At 40.9% G+C, this 25,816-nt stretch overlaps 1 protein-coding gene across 2 annotated transcripts in view; it reads right to left on the minus strand.

Moving 5' to 3' along the window:
- UGGT1 (UDP-glucose glycoprotein glucosyltransferase 1) overlaps positions 1-17,866 on the minus strand; it is a 117,089-nt gene extending 99,223 nt beyond the window's left edge. The window contains exons 1-4 of one of the 2 annotated variants that reach the window (XM_070580963.1): positions 17,532-17,866; positions 12,289-12,424; positions 7,754-7,836; positions 5,284-5,414 (exon numbers count right to left, since the gene is read on the minus strand). In XM_070580963.1, the coding sequence (XP_070437064.1) occupies positions 5,284-5,414; positions 7,754-7,836; positions 12,289-12,424; positions 17,532-17,589 (408 nt within the window). In that variant the 5' untranslated portion in view covers positions 17,590-17,866. The remainder of the gene's footprint in view (positions 1-5,283; positions 5,415-7,753; positions 7,837-12,288; positions 12,425-17,531) is intronic. The other variant, XM_070580964.1, reaches the window with a different exon arrangement.
- Between the last annotated feature and the right edge of the window lie 7,950 nt (positions 17,867-25,816).

Raw genomic sequence — 25,816 nt, forward strand, 5'->3', positions numbered from 1 at the left:
GGGACAGGCCCAAGCCACTGCATTTTTTAACATTACATAAAAGCAACAGAAGAAGGCGCCATGTCAACCTCTAAAAGTTAAGAAAAACAAATTTCACATCAAAATGAGCAAAATGTCTCAATGTCAAATCCTATACAAAGCTACTGGGAAAGAGGGGGCAGGGAACAGAATAACACCCTTATTCTTACAGATGCACACTGGACAAGAGAAATTTCTCCAATGAGAGAAACATTCTGTATCTGCACTGGTCAATATGGTAGCCACTTGATACAGGTGACTATCAAGCACTTGAAATGTGGCTAATCCAACAGAAGAACTAAATTTTTTATTTCGTTTAATTTTAATTGGTTTAAATTTAAATAGCTACACATGGCTATTGGCTACCATATTGGACAGCACAGGTACAGTCAATAAAACCATGCCAGAAATATACAGCTAGAAGACAGATAAAAATGTAACCTGTTATTTCAAACAAACTAAAATACATTAAGGAAATTGTACAAGACATACGCAATAACCTAAGTCAGAATTAGAGAAACTCAGAAATGAGGTGATGGACTCAAGGAAAAATTAGAAGTAAAAGAAAAATACTTTAGAAATAAAGACTAAACTAGATTGAGCACAAAAGCAAATGTAATAAGGAATGACTTAGGAGAAATAGAAGGTGAAAACAAGAAACATTTAAAAATCAAAAATAAAGAAAACAGATTCAAGAGAAAGTGAGAAATAATGAAGCTAGGCAAAGAAAATTCAACATACAGGTGATATGAATTCCAAACAAGAGAAAAGAACAAATTATAATCAGTTTTTAAGAAAAGTTTCCTGAAATAAAAAATGGTTTGAAACTCTATATTAAAAGAACATACTGCATATCTGAAAATACTGACCCACAACAATCACTGCTAAACTACATTCTAGTAAATTCTGACTTTAAAGAAAAAGAAAAACTCCTTTGAGCCTCTAGACAAAAAGGGCAAGAGACTTTGAAGGGAAAGAAAATTATATTATCACACTTTCTACAGGAAGATTCATGCTGAAAGGAAATGAAATAATATGTTTAAAATAGTCAAGGAAAGAAAATACGAACCAAGGATTTTATACCCAGAATGTTAAATAAACAATCAAAAACTGAGGAAATACTGTTCCCATGAGCCCTTTCTGAGGAATCTACCAATATGCACGTGTCAAAAAAAGCCCACTGACTACAGACATTTGGCAAAAGGACAAATGGTGAGCATTATAGATATAAAGTTTTTGTAGAACTAAGACAAAATGAGGGTTAAAACGGATATAATATAATATGAAACATCTATACTCTAGGTAGAATACACTCATTTTTTAAAATGGGGGGAGGGAGAATGGGGATCACTAGGCCAAAAGAAAACTTTTTAACTGTTTTCAATAAATACAATTGTGGCAATAGGATGACTATTGTCTTTAACGCTACCGTATATGCAACATGGATAAAACAAATGAGTAATCATGAGAGTCAATCATCCCTTGTATCCTTGAGAACTAAGATTCTCAATGTGCAAGAAAAGCGATATACAGGTAACAAAGTAGTCCTTAATTTGAATTGAAAATATCAGCATGAACTCACAAAGTATTTCATCTTTACGTAGCTTTATATATTTTGTCTTTAGACATATATGTAGTCTTTTCCTATCTCTGCCTGCTTAAAAGGCATAAGAACAAAGACGAACCCATTAGCAATGAATATCCCTAGTGCCTAGATCGTGCTCTTAAAATACCATTCCCCACCAAAAAAGAAACACTTTAATGAGCCTCTTAGCAAAATAGTTGAACACAAATCTAGGGTCAGAGATGTACAAAATGAACTTGAAACTTTTTATGATACCAGATAGCAAGGAAGCAATCAAAGACTACTAGAGAGGCATCAAAAGAAGTGGATAGAAGACTCATTCTTTCTGATTTCCAAACTTAGGATAAAGCTACAGCAAGCAAAACAGTGTGGTCCTGTCACAAAGAGAGAAAGACAAACCAACAGAATAGAATAGAGAGCCCAGAAATAAATCCTCACATATATAATCAATTGATTTTGAACAAGGGTGCCAAGACCAAATGGAGAAAGGACAGTTTTTCAACAAATGGTGCTGGGAAAACTGGATATGCACACGGAAAAGAACAACGTTGGACTCTTATTCTACACTGCATTCAAACATTAATTCAAAATGATCAGAGAGCTGAACTTAAAAGCTAATATTATAACTATAGAGCTCTTGGAAGAAAACATAGGGAAAAAGCTTCATCACATCAAATTTGGCAATGATTTCTTGGATATGACACCAAAAGGACAGGCAACAAAGGAAAACTAGATAAATGGGACTTCATCAAAATTAAAAACTTTTGTGTAGCAATGGACACTATAGGGGCCGGCCCCATGGCCAAGTGGTGAAGTTTGCATGCTCCACTTCAGCGGCCCAGGGTTTTGCTGGTTCGGATCCTGGGCGCAGACATGGCACCGCTCATCAGACCACGTTGAGGCAGTGTCCCACATGCCACAACTAGAAGGACCAACAACTAAAATATACAACTATGTACTGGGGGGATTTAGTGAGAAAAAGCAGGAAAAAAAAAAAAAGGACGCCATAAACAGAGTGAAACGCAACCCACCGAATGGGAAAACCATTTGCAAAGCACATATCTAATAAGTGATTAATGTCTAGAGTGTATAATGAACTCCTACAACCCAACAACAAAAAAACCTAAATAATCTAATTCCAAAATGGGTAAAGGTCTTAAATAGACATATCTCTAAAGAAGATATACAGATATCCAATAAGCACATGAAAAGATGCTCCACATCATTGGTCACTAGAGAAATGAAAACCAAAACCACAAAATACACTTCCCACCCAGGAGGATAGCCATTATCTAAAAAACACAGAAAACAACAAGTGTTGGAAAGTATATGGAGAAAGTGAAGTCCTGGTGCATTACTGGTGGGAACATAAAATGGGGCAGCTGCTAGGGAAAAAGAGCTTGTCAGTTCCTCAAAATGTTACTTTTCTTTTTGGTGAGGAAGATTCTCCCTGAGCTAACATCCATGCCAATCTTCCTCTATTTTGTATATGGGACACTGCCACAGCATGGCTTGATGAGCAGTGTGTAGGTCCACACCCAGGATCCAAACCTGTGAACCGCGAGCTGCTGAACTGGAGTGCATGAACTCAACCACTACACCATGGCACTGGCCCCTCAAAATGTTTAACACAGGGTTACCAGATGATCCATACTCCTATGTAAACATGCAGAAGAACTGAAAGCAGGGATGCAACCAGATAGTAGCACACCAATGTTCCACAGCAGCATTATTCACAACAGCCAAAAGGCCGAAACAATCCAAATGTCCATCAACAGATGAATGGATAAACGAAACGTGTTAAATACAGCCAATGGAATATTATTCAACCATAAGAAGAAACAAAATCCTGATAAACCAACAACATTAATGAACCTTAAAAACATTATGCTACGTGAAATAAGCCAGACACAAGAGGATAAACATTGTATGATTCCACTTATATGAGGTATCTAGAATGGGCAAATTCATAGAGATAGAAAGTAGAATGGTAGTTGCCAGAAATTGTGGGGGAGAAGAGGAGAATGAGGAGTTATTATTTGAGGAGCAGAGTTTCAGCTTTGTAAGATGGAAGGAATTCTGAAGATAGATGGTGGCTGTGATTGCACAATATGAATGTACTTAATACCATGAACTGTACACATAAAAATGGATAAGATGATCAACTTATTTTATATATATTTACCACAATAAAAAAAAAGTTCAAACAAAAATAAATGGTCAAAGTAAAAGGATGCTAGTGAATCAAACTCATTCAGAAACCTCTGGTAAATAAAAGGAAAGAATCAAGCATGTATTCTGCCTTCCCTATGTGAACAGTATCAGGAAACAGCATCAGATGAGGATACGTGCCTCTTATATCCATCTTCCAAGAACAGACGAAAAAGAAATGACAGAAAGAGTCACCACTTCACAACTCCCAAGAATTAATGGATTAAGCACAGAGCAGTAATGGCTGCTAAAGCAAAAAGGAGAAGAAACCGGACATGAGGCGCCTCCTCATGGAAGACTAGAATACCACCTACAGACCTGCCAGCGGGTGAAATGCAATTCTGATCAAGCCTCTAGATCCAGTCGCCAATCTGCAGGGAACGGAGGACTGAGGAAGAAGTTGAACTGCATCATGAATGTGTGATCAACAAAATACAGACTGCGAAAAAATGTATCGGGCAAACAGTTCAAGTTATTCAACAGAAAAGAAAGGGAGGGAGGGAAAACCTGTAAATTAAGAGAACCTCCCCCTGAAAAATTATCAAATTTTATAAAACTGGCAAGACTAAACTCTATTGTGTGGAGACACACTATTGGGCAATAAAATGATAAAGAAACACAGCAAGTGATTCCAACAGAAGCTGAGAAAGTGGGAGGAGGGCGGGAGGCAGCTGTGATGGGAACAGAGCACACGAAGGACTTCCTGGGCGCCTGGCTGGGCTGTTTCTTGACCTGGGTGAAAATTACAAGAGTGTTTGCTTTATAATAATTAACTATACCATATACTTCTTGTGGGTAGTTTTCTATACCTGTTTTATAATAAAAAAGTGGTTTTAAAATTAACATTCCTTTTATCTCAAATACACAATCGCTGTACACACATCTTTGATTCTCTCGCTCTTTTTTTCACAATGTAATTTTGTTCAACTCAAAATCCAACAAGATCCACATATTGCATTAAGTTGACACGTTTTAAGTCTCTCTTGAATTCCTCCTTGCCTCTCTTCTTTTCCTTTTAACTTATTTGTTGAAGAAATCAGATCATTTTACTACAAAGTTTCCCACATACTGGACTTTCCAGACTATCCCTGTGACATGGCTTCACGTTTCCCGTCCCTTGTATTTCCTGGGAACTGCCTCTAGATCTACAGGCTGCCATCAGACTCATGGTGGATTGGGTTAGCGAGAGTACACCTCCCAGGCCGCAAGGCATAAATGAAGTCTCTTTTTTGTGTGGATGTCCTTTTTTTTTTCTTAAATGAAAATAAATGCAAATTATATTTTGATAATCTGTGATTTGAAGATTTAACATCAATTTTGCTTATTTTTTATAAACAAACCATAAATCCTAGAACATTTCAGACAGAAAAGTTATAGCTCTGCAACACAATGCCAGGACAATGGCAACATATCCAATCATCACACTGTACAACCCTTAAAATAGCATTATGTGTAAGCACTGAACTCACCTGCTGGAAGGCTTGAATTGTAGCTGAATAGGAACGAAGAGACAGACAAAACTTCAACAAATTCTGCTGCAGAGGTGACAGAAACTGAAATGCAGCTTCCAATATAGCTTGATAATAGGAAGAATCAGTATCTGTCAAGGAAAAACATTAACCAAAATAATCATGTACGTCTAGACACATCCAAATAAGATAAGTCATAAAGTATAAAGCTATGTGTCATCAAAGCATATGACCACAAAATTCTACCACTTTACCATCTTGAACTGTTGTCAAATGCTTAGAATTCCCTGGAGTACACAATGCAGTGGGACTCTTCCTTTCTTCTTCCCTTTGTTCACACTGTTCCCTCCCTGGACTGCTATTTTCCACTTACCTGGATGACTCTTACCTACTTCGCCAGGAAGAATTCAGCTGAGAGAACATCTACTCCAGGAGGCGCCCCCAATCCCCACGCCACGCCTTACTAGACCAAAAACATCTCTTTGTTCCCATCATATTTCTTTGCTTACCTCTTTATCACATCATTTACTAAATTATTTACTCACTATCTACTCCTCCTCTCCAAATAGCGTTTGAGCCCCCCAGGCAGAAGCTATGACATATTTAGCTCATGTTTTCTATTCAAATAACCAACAAAAGTGAGCAGTGTGAGGAGGAAGCACAAGGTATTAAAGGGTACTGATGAAACTGTAGTTTGGGGAAAGCATTTAAACCAACAATTGGAATAAATTATCTAAGGGAAAAAACACATGCATCAGTATGAAAAAATTCCCACGATACATTGTTAAATGAAAAGCACAAGGGACAAAACAATGTATAGGGTAAGCTATCTTTTTTACTCTAAGAAGGAATAAGAAATAAGAATACATATGTATTTGTAAAATAAAATTAAAAAACAATGAAGGCTAAACAAATTAATTTAAATGATTATAATAAGCAGGGGAGAAATAGAAGGAAAGAGCGGGGACAGCAAGGGAACAAGATTTTTCTGTGTATAGCCTTTTATATTGCTGTGACTTTTAAATCACATATTATCTATTCAAAAAAATTTTTTTAAGAAAAATATTAACATTTTAAAAAGTAAATATAAAAGGTTCATTACGGCATTAGCATCCTTTAAGCAAAAAAGGAGATCAGAAAGAAATACCTCAAAATGTTGCCAGAATGTTAATGGTGACTATCTTTGGATGGTAGGACTATGAAAAATATTTCAAATAAAATGTTTAACATACTTTTATGACCATTTCCAAGAATTCATACTCCTTCAACTTTAACCGAGAACACATTATCATTTATACTGAAGAAATTTCATTTTAAATGAAATTAAATTTCAGAGATCAAATTTCATTTTAAAACTCATTTTGATAAATTTGTTTTATGAAATAATAAACTAAAAGTAAAATAACTTTTTTGATAAACAATGCTAAATGACTCTAAATGACATAACTAAAACTTACAGATGCTTATTCAAAACTTTAATGTACTTGTATCACAAAAAAGAGATTCAGACTTGACTTCTAAAATACGTATTATTTTAATAAAAATCAAAGATAAAAATCAATTCAGTTAAATATTAACAGTAGTCACATAATTTTCACATATTTCCTCTTCAACAAGGACTTACGCCTGTCAATCTAACATTCAAGGTTTCAGCTACTCACGTATCAGCATGTTTGCCTACTAATGTTTATACTCTACATAGCTTATATTGAATTAGAAAATGTTTGTGAAAGCATATCACAAACTGTAAACAAGTGACACAGTCTACACTGTCATTCATTTGATACATCCACACTCAAGTTGTGGGCAGCTAGAAAGCATAATGGCAAACATTTTGGATGGCACTAACAATGATAACAAACTCAGATAACAAATTAGCTGTGTAATTACTTCATAACAAAAGAAAGACTGAATCAAATCTGATGGTTATTAATACTAAATGAGTTTAAATGAATTTGACTTCCGCAAAACAGTCACATAACATTTTTCATAAAAGAACACAAAAGAACAAAAACAAGGGGGAGAAAAGAAATCAGAGTTAGTGCTTATAGCCAAAGTTATAAACTGCTTCAAAAATCATTATTAGTTTGTGTTGGCGCTGCTGGCTAATCACAACTCTAGCCATTAAAGATAAAAATGTTTTCCCTTGGGGGCCGGCCCCATGGCGCAGTGGTTAAGTTCGCACGCTCTGCTTCGGCAGCCCAGGTTTCGCCAGTTCAAATCCTGGGCGCAGACATGGCACTGCTCATCAGGCCATGCTGAGGCAGCATCCCACATGCCACAACTAAAAGGACCCACAACTAAAAATACACAACTATGTACTGGGGGGCTTTGGGAGAAAAGGGAAAAATAAAATCTTAAAAAAAAAAAGTTTTCCATTAACTGCCATGCCACACATAACTCTGCAAGAGACCATTTTTTAATATTTTCCCAGATACCAAAGTCAAAGAAGCATTTGCTTCAATTTTACCGTGATGATCTGATGATCCAATATTTTCACTGGCTTCTACAAAATTCCAAAACTTCTCTTGGCTGTCTTCTGCTAAAAACTCACTGGGAGAAAAGGGAGAAATATCAGAAACAAAATAACTTAATAAAATCCTCTAATATAAGCTATATTACCAAACAGAGTAAAAAAATAGGTTTTTAAGTTTCCAAATGTCCAGTTTGGCTTTTAATTTACAATAGCTATTTTAAACAAACACGTACAATATATATTTTTTAATGATACGCAATTCTTACTAGCTTATTAGCTATAAATAATAAACTAGCTTAGTAGCTTATTCACTTAATAGCTTATCAGTTATTCCTTAAGAAACCAGGAATAATAAAAATGTTGTAACAACAGGGAAACCCCAAGATAAAGAAAGCTTATGAAATCCCACAGTGGAAGCAGAATTAGGAATTGATAGTTTTAGTACTAGCTCTGCTCACCTATTTTCTGAAAGACCTTACAAAGAGCAAATGGTATGTTTTGCCTAAGGTTCTCCCAAGGAAAACATGAACTCTAGAAAAATTTCTAGGAGACTAAAGACAGCATGTTGCAATCTTTTAACATCCATAAATCAAAAATTTCAAGATCCCCAAATTTTAGTTTAAAAAGTTAGCGCTGATCTAATAAAATCAGATCTTAGAACTTAATGCCATCTTAACTTTATTTCTTGACTTTATACCACTGATCTAAAATAATGGCTATCCTAAAGTTTCCTTCACTCAAGAGTCTAAAACGCCTAAAAGAAAACGCATGTACTCATTGAACGATTCACAGAAATTGTTTGTCTTCTCCTCCAAGTCATGATACTAACGTAGTGATCTTTCACTGTCTTAAAGCAAACTACAGAGCTGGATCTCAGCTTACCTAGCCAAAGGAAGGCTTTCCCATTACTTGCCAACACTGGGGTGTACAACTCTCACTCTACTCCACAGCTAGACACAGAAATATGGGAAAAATAAGAAACATTTCCGGGTAACACACAGCTTCTCTAAAAATAGGTTTCTGAAAACACCCATTATCATAATGTATTAAATTATTTAGTGTCTCCTTGAGTGTGGCATTTTTCTAGGCTTTCTAGTAACTGGCATAAACATCATACCAACCTTATAATAGCTTATAGTCTAAGAAAACAGGTACTAAGACATAGATTATGATATGCAAATGAACACTACATTCATGAACTAAGCTGCATTCACAAAATAAGCTAGCAGAAGTGGGGAGGACAGTCCACTCAACAGCTGCCGTGGTGAGCACAAGGATTCATGGAAGCTAAGACCCTCCTGTAAAGGCCGTACACAAATAAATATATGCTTTTCATATAATTACAGTAAAACTTCTTGTCATGATTCTTTGTCATCTCACTGCATAAATGAGTCTTACAATGTCTAAGTTCCAAACAGTTTTAAGAAAATTAATTAGTACATGAACTTCACTAATCCAGGGAAGATAAGAACAATACAAGATATCAGTAAAAGGAACGCTGCCATTTGTTTACAGTATGCTTTTTGTTTTAAATTGTTTTTTAGCTTTTTAAACCCATTCCACTGAGTAAAACGTCTACAGTTTTATAGATGAACTTATATGACGTCTTGGATTTGCTTTAAAATATTCCAGCAGGTGAAGAGAGGAGGGTGGTAGTGGCGATAGTTATTGGTCTTAAGTTGGTAATTATAAAAACTGGGTGACAGGCAGAGGGAGAGTACACTATACCATTCTCTCTGCTCATAAACGTTCTGAAATGTCATAAGAAAAGTCTTTAATCTATGGCAGAAGAAAAAACTAGAAACAACCTGAATGTCCACCAAATAGCATAAATCTGGTGGTAAAATAATTTTCTTAGATTTCCAAAGCTGTTCCAGGAAATCAGAATTGGTCTTCGTTCCATACAGAACTGGCATTTAAGGAGGGCCTACTGTGCGACAGGCACCATGCTCGGCACAGCCACCCTGGCTTATGACCACCTTTAGAATAAAGAGACTTCAATTCACAGAAATTAGTAACTTGCATAAGGGCACAGTTAATGAAAACTCTGGAATTTAAACTCAACTCAAACCTATTTGATTTATATCTCTATCATGCTGCATTCTTGGGCAATTATAATATCTAGTTCTCAATAAATGATTATCAGTTTCAATTTTAATCATAGCACTTTATTTACACAGTATTTCTGTTAGGAACTACAGCTGCTCAAAACATATTCACCGTTTTACTTCAAATAAATATATATCACTTTATGGACAACCACAAAGCCACAACCCCTCCATTAGCAACAGGCCCAATCTAACAATATACACAGGAATTTTAAGGGCTAGTCTTTAAGGGCTAGATGCAAGGAAGGCAAAAGGGCCGGACAGCCGCATGCCTCGCGGCGTGGAGAGCGATTCTGTCCCTTCTCCCTCACTGAGACGGACAGTGCTGCGATCCACCATCAGTGTCTGCCATGGACCTAGACGGGAAGAATGGCGGCCCAGACAGCTCTGGAGGCGAACATGGAATGGTTTTAAGCACAGCTCGTTTCTGAGTTGCCTGCACGTCCCATTACCTTGGCAAACTGTCTCCAAGTAGCCACAGAAGAGGACTAAAAATAGTGACCCAAAATGGCAAATGGCCAGGACGTCATTAAAAGGAGAAATGTTTATGATGGGGAAGTTGCTGAAGGAAACAGTATACAATACTCACTTCATAGAGATCAAAGAAACTGAAAAAATTGATCAAATAAGGCTGACAATTTTTAGCACACTTTCTCAACAGTCCATAGGTATGTGCCATAAGAATCTTCTAAGACAATGTACAAAAACCAAGACTCTAGTTAGCGTGAGTAATGGAATGGAATTCAGTTACGAATGTTAAGCAGAATATCATAAGACATCTGTTACAGTTAACTGTACGAAATTATTTAGGAAGTGAAAGTAAATCTCAAGGACCTAGACTGACACCAGACAAATCATCAAAAATAAGATTGGTGAAAAGGGAAAAAAAAGTTCAGTTATTAGAGTCCTGGCCCAGGAAGTCTAGGATCTCACCAAACCTTCACTCACTCACTTCCACAACCACCCTCCATCCAACAAGATTCTGACACGTCAGGGGCTCAACCCAGCCAAGTTAGTTGTTGTAACATCACTCTGAAACACATGCAATGCGTAGTGTGTTTTGCCATTTGATTGCTGAGAAAAGGGAGGCACAGAGAAGTGACAGAAGAAAAGTGTGCTCAGCGGAAAGGCCACGAGACTCCACAGCAAGTCAAGACCAGCTCCCACGTGGCCCACTTTCCCCCTGGTCCTCTTATCAATACCAAATGAGCCTTTTTCCTTAGGAGACACAAGTGTCTACTCCCACACACAATCAACATAACAAAACTCTTCATTCACATTTTCTGGGGATTAAGGGGAAAATGTTAGACGACAAAATTCCAGGTTGAAGATCACGAAGGTAGACCACAAAGTGAAGTGAAGTAACGCAACAGTTCAAATTTCTAGCACCAGCAAATTTTAAGACTTATCAAGTGCGTGCCCTTCAACTACCTAAATTTAGGCTTTAGAAAGCTTCTCTGCAAGTCTTAACTATATATTACTTGAGATACAATGAAAATAAGTTTGCATCTGTAAACATTAAAAAACTGGATCTGGTTATATTTATGTTATAAACACTAACTAAAAGTACACTTGGAATACAAAATTTCCCAAGATATCATTGACTATATCGTATTTTTTAAGACATATCATTGTTTTATGAAACTTAATTTTACATTTAAAATGCACCCTGATTTTGGAGATGTTAAAATGTAGAACAGGACCATCCGAGAAGAGATAAATCTGGTCATTTCCTCAGCTTCCTCCTGCACTCTTCTCTTGGGGTCTCCTCCAAGTTCTTAGGAGGAGCACATGCTCTTTCCCCCACCTCGCCAAGCTCTCCTCTCTTCCTTTTATTAAATACCTCTTAAACGTAATTCAAATAAATAGAAATTTCCCTTTAAGTACAATTCTCTCTTCCCTTATTATCACATTTATACTTTTCCTGGAAGATAGCATAATAATTTAACCAATTCAATCTGTGTGTCTCAAGAAGTCCCTAAGTACCTCTAGGAATCATGACAGTCGTATCCTACTGACAGATTCTGTGTTCGAACAGCTTTTTTTTTAAAGATTTTATTTTTTTCCTTTTTCTCCCCAAAGCCCCCCGGTACATAGTTGTATATTATTTGTTGTGAGGCCTTCTGGTTGAGGCATGTGGGATGCTGCCTCAGCATGGTTTGATGACCAGTGCCATGTCCGGGCCCAGGATTCGAACCAACGAAACACTGGGCCACCTGCAGCGGAGCACGTGAACTTAACCACTCGGCCACGGGGCCAGCCCCCTCGAACAGCTTTTGAATGGCACACAGCACAGTGCCACTGAAAGAGGCTCTTACGAAATACATTTGATGATCATCTCACTTCCTAAAAAGCTCCTAAATAGTCACTAGCAGAGCCTACATTTTTACTCAAACGTGAGAGAAAAACATGTCTTCTTACCTGGCTTCTAACAACAATGGAGTGGAAAACCATTTTGTCGTAAGAGAGGTTGTAATCGCTTTTGAATCTGCCTTTACTGAGGAAAATAGCCACAGTCCAGTGAGCACAATCAGAAGTCCCATTTTATAGCAAACCCCTAAAAAGGAAAAAGACAAAGTTTTGCTACAAGGAAATGTTTAAACCCAAAGCTTAATAGAGACACAAAATAACATGAATATTACAGAAAAAGAAATGCTTCCAAAATATAACAGCACCTAGATAGTTCAATAGATATTTGCTGAGTGACTGACCCATAACTAAAGGTGTACAGCTCATTACACTCTTTCCTACAAAAGCTCCACTTCATTTCCTGGGGTGTCTACACCACACAGAGGTATAAAAGTCAGCTGGTAGCACAGCAGGTTGCACACAACCATACTGTATGAAGCATGAGGGTAAATAAAACGGAGACAGACAAAAACACAAATAATGGGTGTTACAGGTTGAATAGCGTCCCCCAAAAAGATACATTGAAGTCCTAACCCCCAGTACCTCAGGACATGAACTTAACTGGAAATAGGCCTTCACGGAGGTAATCAAGTTAAAATGAGGTCACTAGGGTGGGCCCTCATCCAGTATGACAGGTGTTATAAAAAGGGGGCAACGTGGGCACAGTGACTGGCATGCACAGAGACACAGGGAGAACTCCAGGGCAAGAGGGCGGCAGAGACTGGAATTATACTGCAAGCCAAGGAACGCCTGCGGCTACCAGCAGCCAGAACAGGCAAGGACAGATCCTCCCTACACATTTCAGAGGGAACATGGTCCTGCGACACCTGGATTTAGAACTTCTGGCCTCCAAAACTCCAAGACAATAAACTGTTGTTGTAAGCCGCCTGGTTTGTGGTGCTTTCGTGCGACAGCCCCAGGAAGCTAACACGATGGGTCTTGAACGTGAACGCAAAGGCAGGTTCTGGAAAAAGTAAATACAAGAACTCACTGGGTCCCCACCTATACAATAAGGAAGCTGGGGGCACTAGTAAATCAGCATGGCCAAACAATGCGGTCTCCCGAGCTCCCGGCAGCAGCCTCCCCAAGCACGCTCAGACCCTGTGTTCAGATCAGTTCAGAAAAAGGTCTCCAGCTGCAAACTTCTTTGATCTGCTTTCTCCTCCCGGAAGTCGACCTGACAGAACTCGAATGAGACTGCCCCCGACCTACATAAAAGTCTGCATCAAGTCCCACCCGTTTGAACCGGAACCAAAGGGGATGTGAATATGGCGGTAACACCAAACCAAACTTATGCTTCTGAATGCCAGAGTCTGGGCAGGCTCGCCCAGGCAGCCCCGATTCCTCCATACTGACTATAAACCCTATTGCTGGGGGAGACAGCCCATACTGGGGGGAACCAGTCAGTATCTTCTTTTTACAAAAAGCATTATCTTCCGCACCAACATCCTGCTTCATATAAAACACAATATGTCTAAAGAACAACGGTCAAAAGCAAAATAAATTATACCAAATAGAAAAGTTAGTTTTAGAAGAGTTTTAAGTTCAGGCTCTGATAGCTTCTTTGGAAACAAAAGAAATTAATACGAACATCCCATTTATAAATAAGTATTTGAAAAATCAACATTTGCAAAGACCAAAGCTAACCAAACTAGACGTTTCACGGTGAAACCTGCCAGCAGCGTTCCCGGCCCGTGGGGGAAGGGAGGGAAGCAGATGATTTACGCCCCTTGCAGAACCCAGCAAAAGTTACTGACACTTTCTGCAGAGGAGCAAGCAAGGACTTGCACACAAGTTTTACATACAATTTCAGACCACTCAAGAACTCTCTTAGGACTATTCAGACACCCTCCCTACAGGGCCATGGACTGCAGCCTCAGAAGCCTGCTCCTCACGACTGTGAACATGGTTAGTGAACAGACCTTTCAGAGTCAGGAATCAATCACAGAGTTTGCTACTTACTAGCAGTTCAACCATAAGCATGTTACCTACCAACTTCTCTGGCCCTTAGTCTCCCAGACTCTGAAATAGGATAACAGGATCTGCCACAGCGGTGACTGTGGAAACGCAGAGGCAACCTGGAAACCACTTCGTAAAGCGCCAAGTACTATACCAATTAACTCTTCTACAAAATATGTTATCATAAGAAAGAGAAACTAAAAACTATCTCCTAAATTACACAAAAATACATCATCATTATTACACGGCCTCAAAAATACGCCTTGGAAATATATCCTCTGTGGTTAGGGGGAAAAAAATCAAAAAACTCCTCCCCAAAAGTCACTAAGTTTCTAAAGTGGTGATAGAATATAATTATGTGCAAGCAGTATTACGCTCTGGCCATGTTTACGATTTTTCCTAACGGGCCCAGATGTGTATTCCCCCAAAAGTGGTGATTCTAGATGAGAAACTGGACACCACGGCACAGGGACCCCAGGCGGACTGCAGGCACAGCATGGCGTGGGAGCAGGAGTGACAAAAGGCCCTGAGGAAACCGAGCAGTCACTGGGGGCAAGCGGTGGGTCAGGCGCTCTGATACCCCACGCTAGCAGGTCCCCACACAGCAGCCGGGAGTCAGCAGCTCCTTGAGGGGGCAGCCAGGCTGCTCTGGTCACCACAGTGCAGAGCATGGGACCCGGCAAACAGCACATATTCCCTAAGCACGCTGCATGATGGACGAAACCCTATCATTCCCACTTTAAAAAGAAGGAAATCTACTAATCTATGGCAATGCTTGGAACCCACATCTGCCCCTTTTTAAGAGTTCTACAGTATCATGCTCTCTCCCCTGCTTCTCTGGCTTTACAAAGGGTGAGAAATCATACTGTGCAGACCCAGACTGAGCAAATGCTTTCTCGTGAGAACAGAGGCAAGTCCAAGGATGTTCTGGGGCAGAGTCCTTGGGACACAGGCGGCCGAGGAACAGTTTCAACCTGAAACCAAGGGTGCCGGCCTGAAGTTGGACCAGAGCAAACTGACCAAGCAGCCTGGCAGATCTGCTCTGCGGCTGGCTTTGGGGACTGAAAATGTGAGCTGTTCAAGAGCAGGGAGTTTTGTCTGTCACAGTCACATGCCTAGCATAATACCTGGGACACGGAAGGTGCTCAAAATAAAATAAACAAATACAGGCTTCACTATTAAGGTATGAATGAAAACAACTGGAAAGAAAGGAGAAGGGCAAAGGAACTACAAAAAGCCTAGGACTCAGGAAGGGTAAAAATGAAAACTCTGTGTACCAGCACTCACCCAGAGGACCCCTTGCACTGTTCTCTAAAAAGAGAGACAGAGAGGGCCGGCCCAGTGGCACAGCAGTTAAGATGGCACGTTCCGCTTCGGCAGCCCGGGGTTTGCTAGATAGGATCCTGGGGGTGGACACGCACCGCTTGGCCGGCCATGCTGTGGTAGGCGTCCCACATATAAAGTAGAGGAAGATGGGCATGAATGTTAGCTCAGGGCAGCCTTCCTCAGCAAAAAGAGGAGGATCGGCAGCAGGTGTTAGCTCAGGACTAATCTTCCTCAAAAAAAAAAAAAAGAGTTCTTGGGGCAACGTATAGCACCACGAGAGGTGAGAAAGGGAGGAAAGCTGTACCTCAAAGAAGGGCTCTCCCACCCTGACTCCACATCCTTGATCCTGCAGGGAATACCAGAGAAGCAGAGGCCAGAACCTCACCACAGTGGCCTTCTGTTCAAGGATGCCTTCATTTCACGAGCTCTCGTCACTCTGACCCTAGGGGTCCTTAAGTGTTCCTTATAAGGATGAATAGTCTGAGAAATAATAGCTGTCAGAATCTGCAATGCGGCATTGCATGATCATAGGCATAACGCTTGTGGCATGGATAAATAAAAAACACTCTTTAAAAAGTTCTAGGCCCAAATGTATCATCTGTAAGACCTAGTCTGTGACCCGGTTTCCTTAAATTCAAGACTATCTCTTCCTCATTGATCTACACTAAGATATTGGAAATATTAATAAAAGTTATATTGTGGCAAATGCTTTTCACTTTACAGAAAACAGAAGAGGCATAAAATTCTAAGTCGTCACCAACTTTTTCTTCTTTCATTTTTAAATTGAAGATAACAGCTAACAAACTCTTAAAACAACTTGCACCCAGCAAGTTTACAGCCATCTGAGTTTCAACATAAATGATATTAGGAAGTACCCTTCTTGAGAAATACATTTACTCCTCAAACAATTAAATTTAATATACATTTATACCATTACAAAACCATGTGTTAACCACAGAAATCTAATTTCCAGTAAAAGTAGTAAAACTATATATCTGATATGAAAATGATCACAGGTAACTGCAGAAAAAGTCCAACAGAATTTTCTTCATAGTTCAACTTATTCCCAAGTTAAACACACTTTGTAAAAGTGCCATGCTGCCGTACAAGGCAATGTGCATTTCCTTCGATAAAAGTGAGTTTCAGCTAAGTTTATCCAAAGCAAGCCAAGAGGAAAGGCTACAATCTCCCCAAGTTTTGTGGTGTTGCTAAAGAGCTGTTAAACACGTCTCCAAACACCGCACTAAAATCGGCTGGCGGCGCATGACCAATGTTTCCAAAATAGTGCAGCACAGTCAAGCATAAGACCCCAGGTCTTCCAATGAACAGAACATGCTAGTTCTCAAATCTGGAAAGAAATGCAAAACAATCTAGACATTCTGGCCAAGTTCACATCCATAACTTATTGGCGATGTATGCAGATCTGATTCTTCTGGCAGGTCCTGCAATAAAAGTCAAACCGGACCATCTAATTTCCAGCCGACAGATCCTCGAATTAAATGAAAAGGGCAACCAATATGCATCGCCCAAATTCATTTTAGGGAAAACAGCAATCTATAAAAAGATCAGGTCATTCTCCAATCAGCGTCCTGCAAACTGCTGGTTCTCAATCTACTTAGGGTCAGGCTTGGTCTACATTCATGTTAGGGCACTTCCCCCACCTCCTCTGCCCTTGGGCACGTGGGTCTCAAATCTTTTCAATGAAGGCTCAGAATGGCTAAGGAGAGCCCGCGGCCACCCTCGCAGAAACGATAATTTGCCCAGAAGACCAATGAGGGACAACTCGGGGGACTCGAAAATGGGGGCCGGGAGGGGGTGATTCGAAAATGGGGGACAGGCATGGGACGTGAAACTGAGTCAGTGAGTCAGGGAAGAGGAAGTGGAAACTCAAGGTGACCAGGACACACAGTCGTCCCGCGCCCCAAACCCTCTCCCGGTCCACGAGACCTCCCACACCATCCCAGGGGTACCTGTCACCGGCCGCGCAGCCGCGACACACACGCCGCTCGCGTCCCCCTTCCTGCCCATGCCGGGGCCGCGCTTCCTCCGCGACAGCGCCTGAGACAACGCCGGGGCGGGGCCGGGCGGCGGCAGCGGCGGCGGCAGCGGCTGCGCCAGTGAGCGGCCGACACGCGCCTTTACCGCCGCTCAGCTCACAAGCCGGCCTGGCAAAGCAACAGCCCAGCCGCCGCTGCCCTTTACTTCCGCTTCCTGACGGAGAGGGCCGGAGGACTTCCGGCTACCGAGTCGTGGCAGCGGCAGCCCAGAGCGTCCAATGGCCGCCATCTTCTATCCGGGATGCTCCGCCTCTATCCTTGCCCCAGCCGTTCAGTGTGGGCGGGCCGGCGCGCGTCTTCCGGGTCTCGGCTGGATGTTGAGGGCGGGCAGTCGAGACCCGAAAGCGTTACCGGAAGGTGGAGAGGGGCTTTTCGGCGTTCGGACTCTGGGGAGCTTCAGAGTCGGCTTCCTTTAATCCTTTTACTAAAAGCACTGTTGCACAGTAAAGGACAAAATGACTTAATGTCTCTGAGCATCTTAGACTTTATTTTAAACCCTAAACATTGATAGCTTCCATTGCAGGGAGCGTAGAGAAAGGAAGACTTTTTAAATTTTACGACACGATTTAGCTTATCTTGTATTGGCAGTGGCAACTTCATCTGTAAGAATTGCTTGGTCCTTTGAATTCTTTATTTTTTTGGCAAATATAAGTTAAACTAGGTAAAATTGTTCTAGAATATGTGACACTGGGCAGATCCTTTTACCCACCCAGAAATGAATACCTTTTCGGAGGGCATATTTTCAACTATTAAGTCAAACTGAACAAAAAACCACAAATACATTAAAAAGTACATAAAAAGTGTAAAATGTTGACTGACTTCTGACTTTTGATAATATGACACGAACAGTCTTTCCCCTGAGAATGCCAGAACAGGGATGCCAAACACTTCCTTAATCTAATAGCTGCACGTCTGCCCTAAGAACTTCTGTAGCTGACTATTGGGTTTTCTGTTCCTTGCAGGAACAAGTGAAGTTAACATAGTCTTAAGGAATGAAAATGAGCATTTTAAAATTCTTGAGGGAGCTTTTGTGTTAGTAGCTTTCCGTTGTGTTTTCTATACCACTTTAAATCACTTCAGGTGATGCTTCCCTAAAAAGGAATTGTTTTTTATTTCACCACATCACAAAGTTAGTTTTTTCCTTTTTTAGCTTGGTCTTCTGCTCTGTGATACACGAACACCACTAATGTTTGCTTAGTTGCAACATAGAACTAAGAGAGTGCAGAGCTTCCAAGAAGTTGAGTTTCTCTTTTTCTAAACCTTTCTCCGAAAATTCAGAGCTATTTTATTTGAACAAAAACATTTTAAAATGTTTTTATCTTTTTATTTTGAAGTAATTACAGAATCACAAGAAGTTGCAAAGATAGTACAAAGAAGTCCCATGTACCCTTTACCAGGTTGCCCCAGTGATTACATCTCAGTAACTATAGTACAATATCAAAACTGTAACCATAGGCCCTCTAGGACCAGTTCAACTGACCCCATCTTATCAACAGAGTAAGCAAGAGTGTTTTTTCAGGAACTGAGACGCCAAGGCCAGTTAAGACCACCAATCCATCAACCAGGCCTGTGCAAATGCCCAATAAGTGACCTTTTTGATGACATAGAGCTAAAAACTCCATCCTCAGATCATGCTAACACCACCATTTTGTGAACGTGTCCTATGAAGAGCCATGGAGCTTGATTACACTTGCACAGATCATCAGCTATCTTACTTCTTACCTCCAATCATCTATCTCCACGCTTCAGACTGCCCTACCCTTCATCCCATAAATTTTAGCCCAAGCCCTGAACTGGGAAGACAGATCTGAGAGCATATGCCCCTGTCTCCTTGCAGAGTGATCTAACAATAAAGCTGTTTTCTTTTACCAAAAGTTGATGTCGTAATAATTGGCTTTTTGTGTGTGTGTGTGCACCAGGCAAGAGAACCCCAATTTTGTGTTGTAACAAAACCAGAAAATTGACGTTGGTACAATGTGTGTGTATAGTTCTGTCATTTTATCACATGTGTAGAGTTGTGTAACTACCACCAAAATTAAGATACAGAACTATTCTAGCCCAACAAAGATCTCGGTTAGGTTAGAGGGAGGGAGGGATAAATAGGTGGAGCACAGCGATTTTTAGGACAGTGAAACTCTTCTGTATGATATTGCAGTGATGAATACATTTAGTTACACATTTGTCCAATCCATGGAATCTACAACACTGAGCATGAATCCTAATGTAGACTATGGACTTTGGGTAATAAGAATGTGCTAATTTAGGTTCATCGATTTGCCAAATTAATAAACAGAAACCTCATCAAAGCAGAGTCAGGAGGCCAAAAGGGGAGCTCTCGTGCCCTACTTCAGTAGCAGAGCCCAACAGGAAGAAGAAAGACTTTCTCTTCTTGACCAGCAAGAATCTCAGCCAATGAGAGCCTGTCACAGCTCAGCCAACGAAAAGCCACTACACATTGAACTCTCTGTTCCTCCAATGGACTCTTGGTTTACAGCAGCCCTCCCAACTTCCTCTTCCCCTCTGTAAAACAGCTCCTCCTCCCTTGCTGGTGGGGGGACTTGTGCATGGCCTACTATAGTTGCAGACCCCAAATTGCAATTCTTTGTGGATCCCAAATAAACCCATTTTTGCTGGAGAAGTAACTGACAGTCTATTTGCTTAAGGTAAAAAAAAAAAAGAGCCCATCGAGCCCCTGCTTCTCTCACCCACCGTGTACTTCCGGGTACATCTTCCTACCAATTCGAGCTCCCACCCCTTTTGCATTTGAGACTCTCCAGGCTTTATTCGAGATCTGTTTTAAGGCTTCATCTTCTTCTGGTTGAGGATTTGTGTGTCCACACGTGCTCAGGTAGCACTTCAGCCTGACTCTCAATCAGGCTGTTTCTTTGAACTGCACTAGCCTTCTGTTTGATTCCTTTTAGAACCAGACTTTTTCTACTCAAACTGGTTAGCCTTCAGTCTGGTTTTGGACAGTTCATTGGAAGTGTGCTGGTCCAGCCTTCAGCCGGACTCTCCTGGGAGCAGACTGTGCCCTTGACCACTGTGACTGTGATCAACTTGTTGGTCAACCTTCAGTCCAATTCCCTTGAGAACCAGGCTGTTCTGTGGAACCGCGTTGATCTGACCTTCAATTTGTCATGCTGAAGTTGGAGTGTTCTATTGGAACTGGCCAGTATTAAGCCTGTAGGACGTTTGAGCTGTTCAAGATGTTTGAGTTACAAACTATTTAAGCTGTTTGAGCTGTTTAGGATATTTAAGAATTATTCTTTTGCTCTAGAGAAAAATCTCTAAGAAATGAGAGATCAGTTATCTAAATGTTTTGAGGGCACCCCTCCCATGGGACTTTGGCCAATTTTATGTTTAAAATCATGGTCATTCCTCACATGCATTTCTAACTAAATGAACCAATTTAACCAAAAGTAACTTAGAATATCAACGGCCATTATGAGGAACTTTTGAACTCTCCAAACTTACTTTTCTTAAAACCAAATTGGACAACCATAGTGATATCAGCTCAACATAATGTTGATATAAAGGAAGCCATATTGTAGAAAAGAAACTATATTGTAACACTGAATGACCTCTGATTACTAACCCAGACATGTTCTGTAGATTTCATGGTCCCTCGCAGCTGCTATAAGTTGATGACTTTGTTCCTTTGAGTTCCTTAGGAATGTGATGACCCCCTGGGCAGAGAGCCTATACCGATAGCCGTCATCAGTGACAAGTGAAAGATCAGGGTATAGGGCGCTGCTCCGGTTTCTGATGCACATCCAGTAAACAAAAGACTACCAGGAACTGGGACCAGATGTCTGCCCCACCCAGAGGCCAGCCCCCTATATAACTGTCTGTAGTCTCTGTTCTGTGAGATGGATCTTTCGGACATTAGTCAGCCATCTTCCCCCTTGCTAGCAAGCTGTAATAAAGCCTTTTCTCTCCTACCACCTTGCCTCTTGACCATTGGCATGTCTTGCTGCAAGCAGATGACTGCCCCCCCCCCCACCCCACCTTGTGTGGTAACAAATTCTCTGTAATTTCCAAAACTGAATGGAATGCTTATTTTGATTGGAATTTTGAGGCTTCCAAACATTACCAGGAGTCTAAAATTATCTCTTTGTAAAATAGAATTTTGAGATTAACTGAGGCAAAGAAAGAAAGATAAAATGGCTTCTGAAGCCACATGTTCTCCTCCTCCAGCACCATCATTTTCCTCTCCCCTGGCTCCCCTTGCTCAGGTTCTGCCTCTGGTGCCACCTTCTCCCTCCTTTCTACACCATCTACACTTCCTCTGTACTCTCAGCTCCTTCATACTAACACTCTTGCCAAACTTGTCCTTTTTCCTGAACGTCTCCCTGCTCCCTCTTCCTCTGAACCTATGGGCACCTGTCCCCTTAAAATTAAGCCTCCTGAGGATCCAGAGGCTAAGCCCTTAATTTCTTATATTTCCTGAACTAAAGCTGAACTGTGAGCAACAGTCAAAAATTTTCCCAAAGTAACGGAAGATCCTTACAGATTTGCTGAGGAATTTAATGTAGTCATTCAAACTTATCAACCTGGTTTCTCTGACTTACAACAGCTATTCATATGCTTGTTGGTGAAGAGCAGGCCCAGCATTGGATGCAAACCGCTAATTGGGAGAATCCTGATAGATCTCTAGAGTTACAACCTAGAGACCTATGGTATGATTAGGCTTGGGCAATTGCTGGATGACCTCATCAGGCAATTCCTAGGGCTTTCCCAAAATTCAGGCAGTGCACAGAAACATGATGAACCTGTTCATAACTGTTACAATCAACTTTAGATTGTCTTTAAAGAAAATTCTGGTTTTCCTTCAGACGTTGGTTCTACCTAGGTAGCTTTTAACTCTATGTTTATTAGTGGGCCGAACAGGGACCCTTCCCTTCTAGTAAAAAGGACCAGGATAAAATAGAAAACTATATCCACTCCAGATTTAGTTAATCTGGCAAACCAACTCTCTCCCACCCTAGATGAGTCACCTAAATGAAAGACCACTAAAATTCTTAATCTTCAACTCCAGCAAATGAAGGTCCTAAATGAAACCAAAAACCTCCTAGTTTCTGTTATTACTGCAAAGAGCCAGACATTGGAAAAGAGATTGTTACAAATTTAATTGCTTCGAGCACATTCAACCCTCTAACCAGCCGTTCCAATGTCCTCCAAATTCTGAGTGACAGGGCTCTGAGGAACTACAGGGCTTCTTCCTAATCCTCCCTCTTAACAGGCTTGGAGAAACATTTCTCCAGATTGGAAATGAATCTCCTTCTGTCCTAAGTGACACCAGAGCCACGCTCTTGGTGCTCAACACGCTGCTGTAAAGCAGCCCCTGCCTCAAGGTACTAAAACAGTTCAAACAGTGGGAATTTCTAATAAACCTCAGCAGGTTCCTGCCTCTGAACCTATTCCCTTTTATTTAACCCCTCTGAGAGATGCACATCCTGTTCTCCTTAGTTTCTCTGCCCCTATTCATTTATTCGGCCGAGACTTCTTCAAAAAGTATCATGCTGGGATTTCTTTTTCCCGAAAGGGGGAAATAATTCTAGAATTTGATAGTAGCTATTCAAAAAAGCCAACTACATGAATTAAATGACCCCTTGACATCTTTTCTTTGCTCCGTCTCTTGTGGTACTAGAGCTGATTCTAGAAACATTGATCATTCTTCCCCATGGACAGCAACCACCCTCAGTGGCAAAATCTCCAACTGCTATTGGTAAAATTCACATGGCATCGCCCATCAAGATTCAAATAGATCCCTCAAAACCTCTCCCCAGAATTAACCAACACCCTAAAACTAAAGAAGCCCTTCAAGGTATAAAGCCCGTAAGAGAAGCTTACAAGGCCGAGGGCCTCATTATCTCTTGTACTAGACCCTGTAATACTCCTATTTTACCTTCCAGGAAACCCAAGGGCCAAGGGTGGAGCTTTGTCTGGGGCCTCTGAGCAGTAAACAACATTGTTATCCCTCAACACCTGTTGTTCCCAGCCCTCCCATGTGACTAACGTCCATTCCCACTGGAGCGAATACCTTCCAGTAATTGATTTATGCAGTGCATTCTTTAGCACTCCAATTGATGAAGCCAGTCAACACCTTCTTGCCTTCACTTGGGAAGGAAAACATATCACATGGACAGTAATGCCTCTGGGTTTTACTAAGAGCCCTTCTTATTTTCCAGAAATCCTGAAGGCTGATCTGGATAATATAAGTTCCCTAGGGGTTGTGCTTTGTTGCAGCATGTGGACGATTTGCTTCTTTGCTCGCCCTCCCAAGCCTCCTCCCGGGAAGACAGCCTCCACTTGCTAAAGCTTTCAGCCTTAAAAGGACATAAAGCTGCCAAGGAGAAATTGCGGTTTGCCCAAACCTAGGTTCAATATTTAGAGCATCTGCTATCAGAACAAGAGCTACATCCAGATCCAGACAGGCTTCATGATGTCCTCAGTTTCCCCAAACCTAAAACTAAGCACCAACTGCAAGGTTTTCTCATTGGTCACTGCCAAAACTGAATTCCAAATTTCTCTTATGGCCAAACCTCTGTATCTTTTACTAAAGAACAACAACCTCAACCCAATTTTATGGGAAGAATTGGATGACATAGCCTTTAAGGCCTTAAAGGAGTTTGATGAAACCACCTGCCCTTGGACATCCCAGTTGTCAGATTCCCTTTTTTCTTTTTGTATATGAAAAGAAAGGAATGCCCTTGGGATACTCACCCAAAACCATGGAGACCATCACGGACTCATCTGGTATAATAGCCAGCAACTGGATCCTGTGGCGTGGGGACACCCCGCTTGCCTTAGAGCCATTACTGCCACTGGCCTTTTAAGACCACCAAGAAAAGCATTGTGGGATTCCCTTTAACCATTTTTTAGCTCATGCAGTAGAAGCCTTCCTGAATTCTCATCACGCTCAACATATTTCAGCCAGCTGCCTCACCTCCTTTTGTTAACGGCTCCTCACATAACCTTTTTACACTGTAATAACTTTAACCCTGCTACTCTCCTCCCCTCCGTTAAGGATGAAGTCCTTCATTCCTGCCTAATGCTGACAGATCACCTCCTGACTCCTCGTGATGGTCTGTAGGAAATCCTTTGGGTAACACCAACTTGGTTCCTATTTAAAAGGTGACAGTGGCAAATACTCTGCTGGGTATGCCATTGGAACTCCTTTTGATATCATTGAGGCAGCACCTTTACCTATGGCTTCTTCAGCCCAACAGGCTGAATTATATGCTCTTACATGGGCTTGTACTTTAGCCAAGGGCAAAGCTGCCAATATATATACTGATAATAGACATGCTTTCAGAGTAGCTCATGATTTTGGAATGTTGTGGAAACAATGTCACTTCCTTACTTCTAGTGGAAATAAAATTTAAAATTGCCCCTATGTTCAGGAATTATTGGGTGCTGTACTTTTACCTGCTGCTTTAGCTATTATCAAGATCCCAGGGCATTCTTAAAATTGACTCTCTAGAAGCTAAAGGAAATCACCTTGCTGATATTTCTGCAAGAAATGCAGCCCTTAAAGAAACCAACAGCAGCCAGGCCTCTGTCGTGATCCAAAGGGATCTTTTCTCAAATGATAACTTAGAAAAACTAACTAGAAAAGCCCAACAGTTGGCCTCAGAAAAGGAAAAACAAGATTTGAAATTCATCAATTGTTGGTTTGACAAAAGAGAAAGCTCTAGTTCAGACCAAATAACAAGCCAGTCCTACCAGAGTCTCCAGAATCCCCACTTCTAACCATTGTGCACGCATTTAACCACTGGTCCACCAACAAAACAATAATATTCATGAACATATTCATGAATCCATATTGGTGGGGAATGTTAACATAGCAGCAAAAAGTGCCCACCTCACTTATCCCATTTGTCCAAAATACAGTCCAGGGAAGCCTGTTCATACTGCCCCCGGACATTTTAAACTGCCCAATGGACCATCTGAGGTTTGGCAAGTGGATTTCATACAGCTTGCCCCGTCTCGTGGAGATAAATATGCTTTAGTCCTGGTCTGCACGTTTTCTCACTGGACTGAAGCTTCCGTTGCAGACAGGCTGCTGCCTCTCCTGTGGCTAAAGCCCTTTCAGAAAAGATTATCCCCCCTGGGGAACTCCTCTCAAGCTTCATAGTGATCGAGGAACCCATTTTACTGGTCAGGGACTTCAACAGGTCTGTGCTATTTGGCCT

This window comes from Equus przewalskii, chromosome 17 (genome assembly GCF_037783145.1).
Source record: "Equus przewalskii isolate Varuska chromosome 17, EquPr2, whole genome shotgun sequence".
Lineage (NCBI taxonomy): Eukaryota > Metazoa > Chordata > Mammalia > Perissodactyla > Equidae > Equus > Equus przewalskii.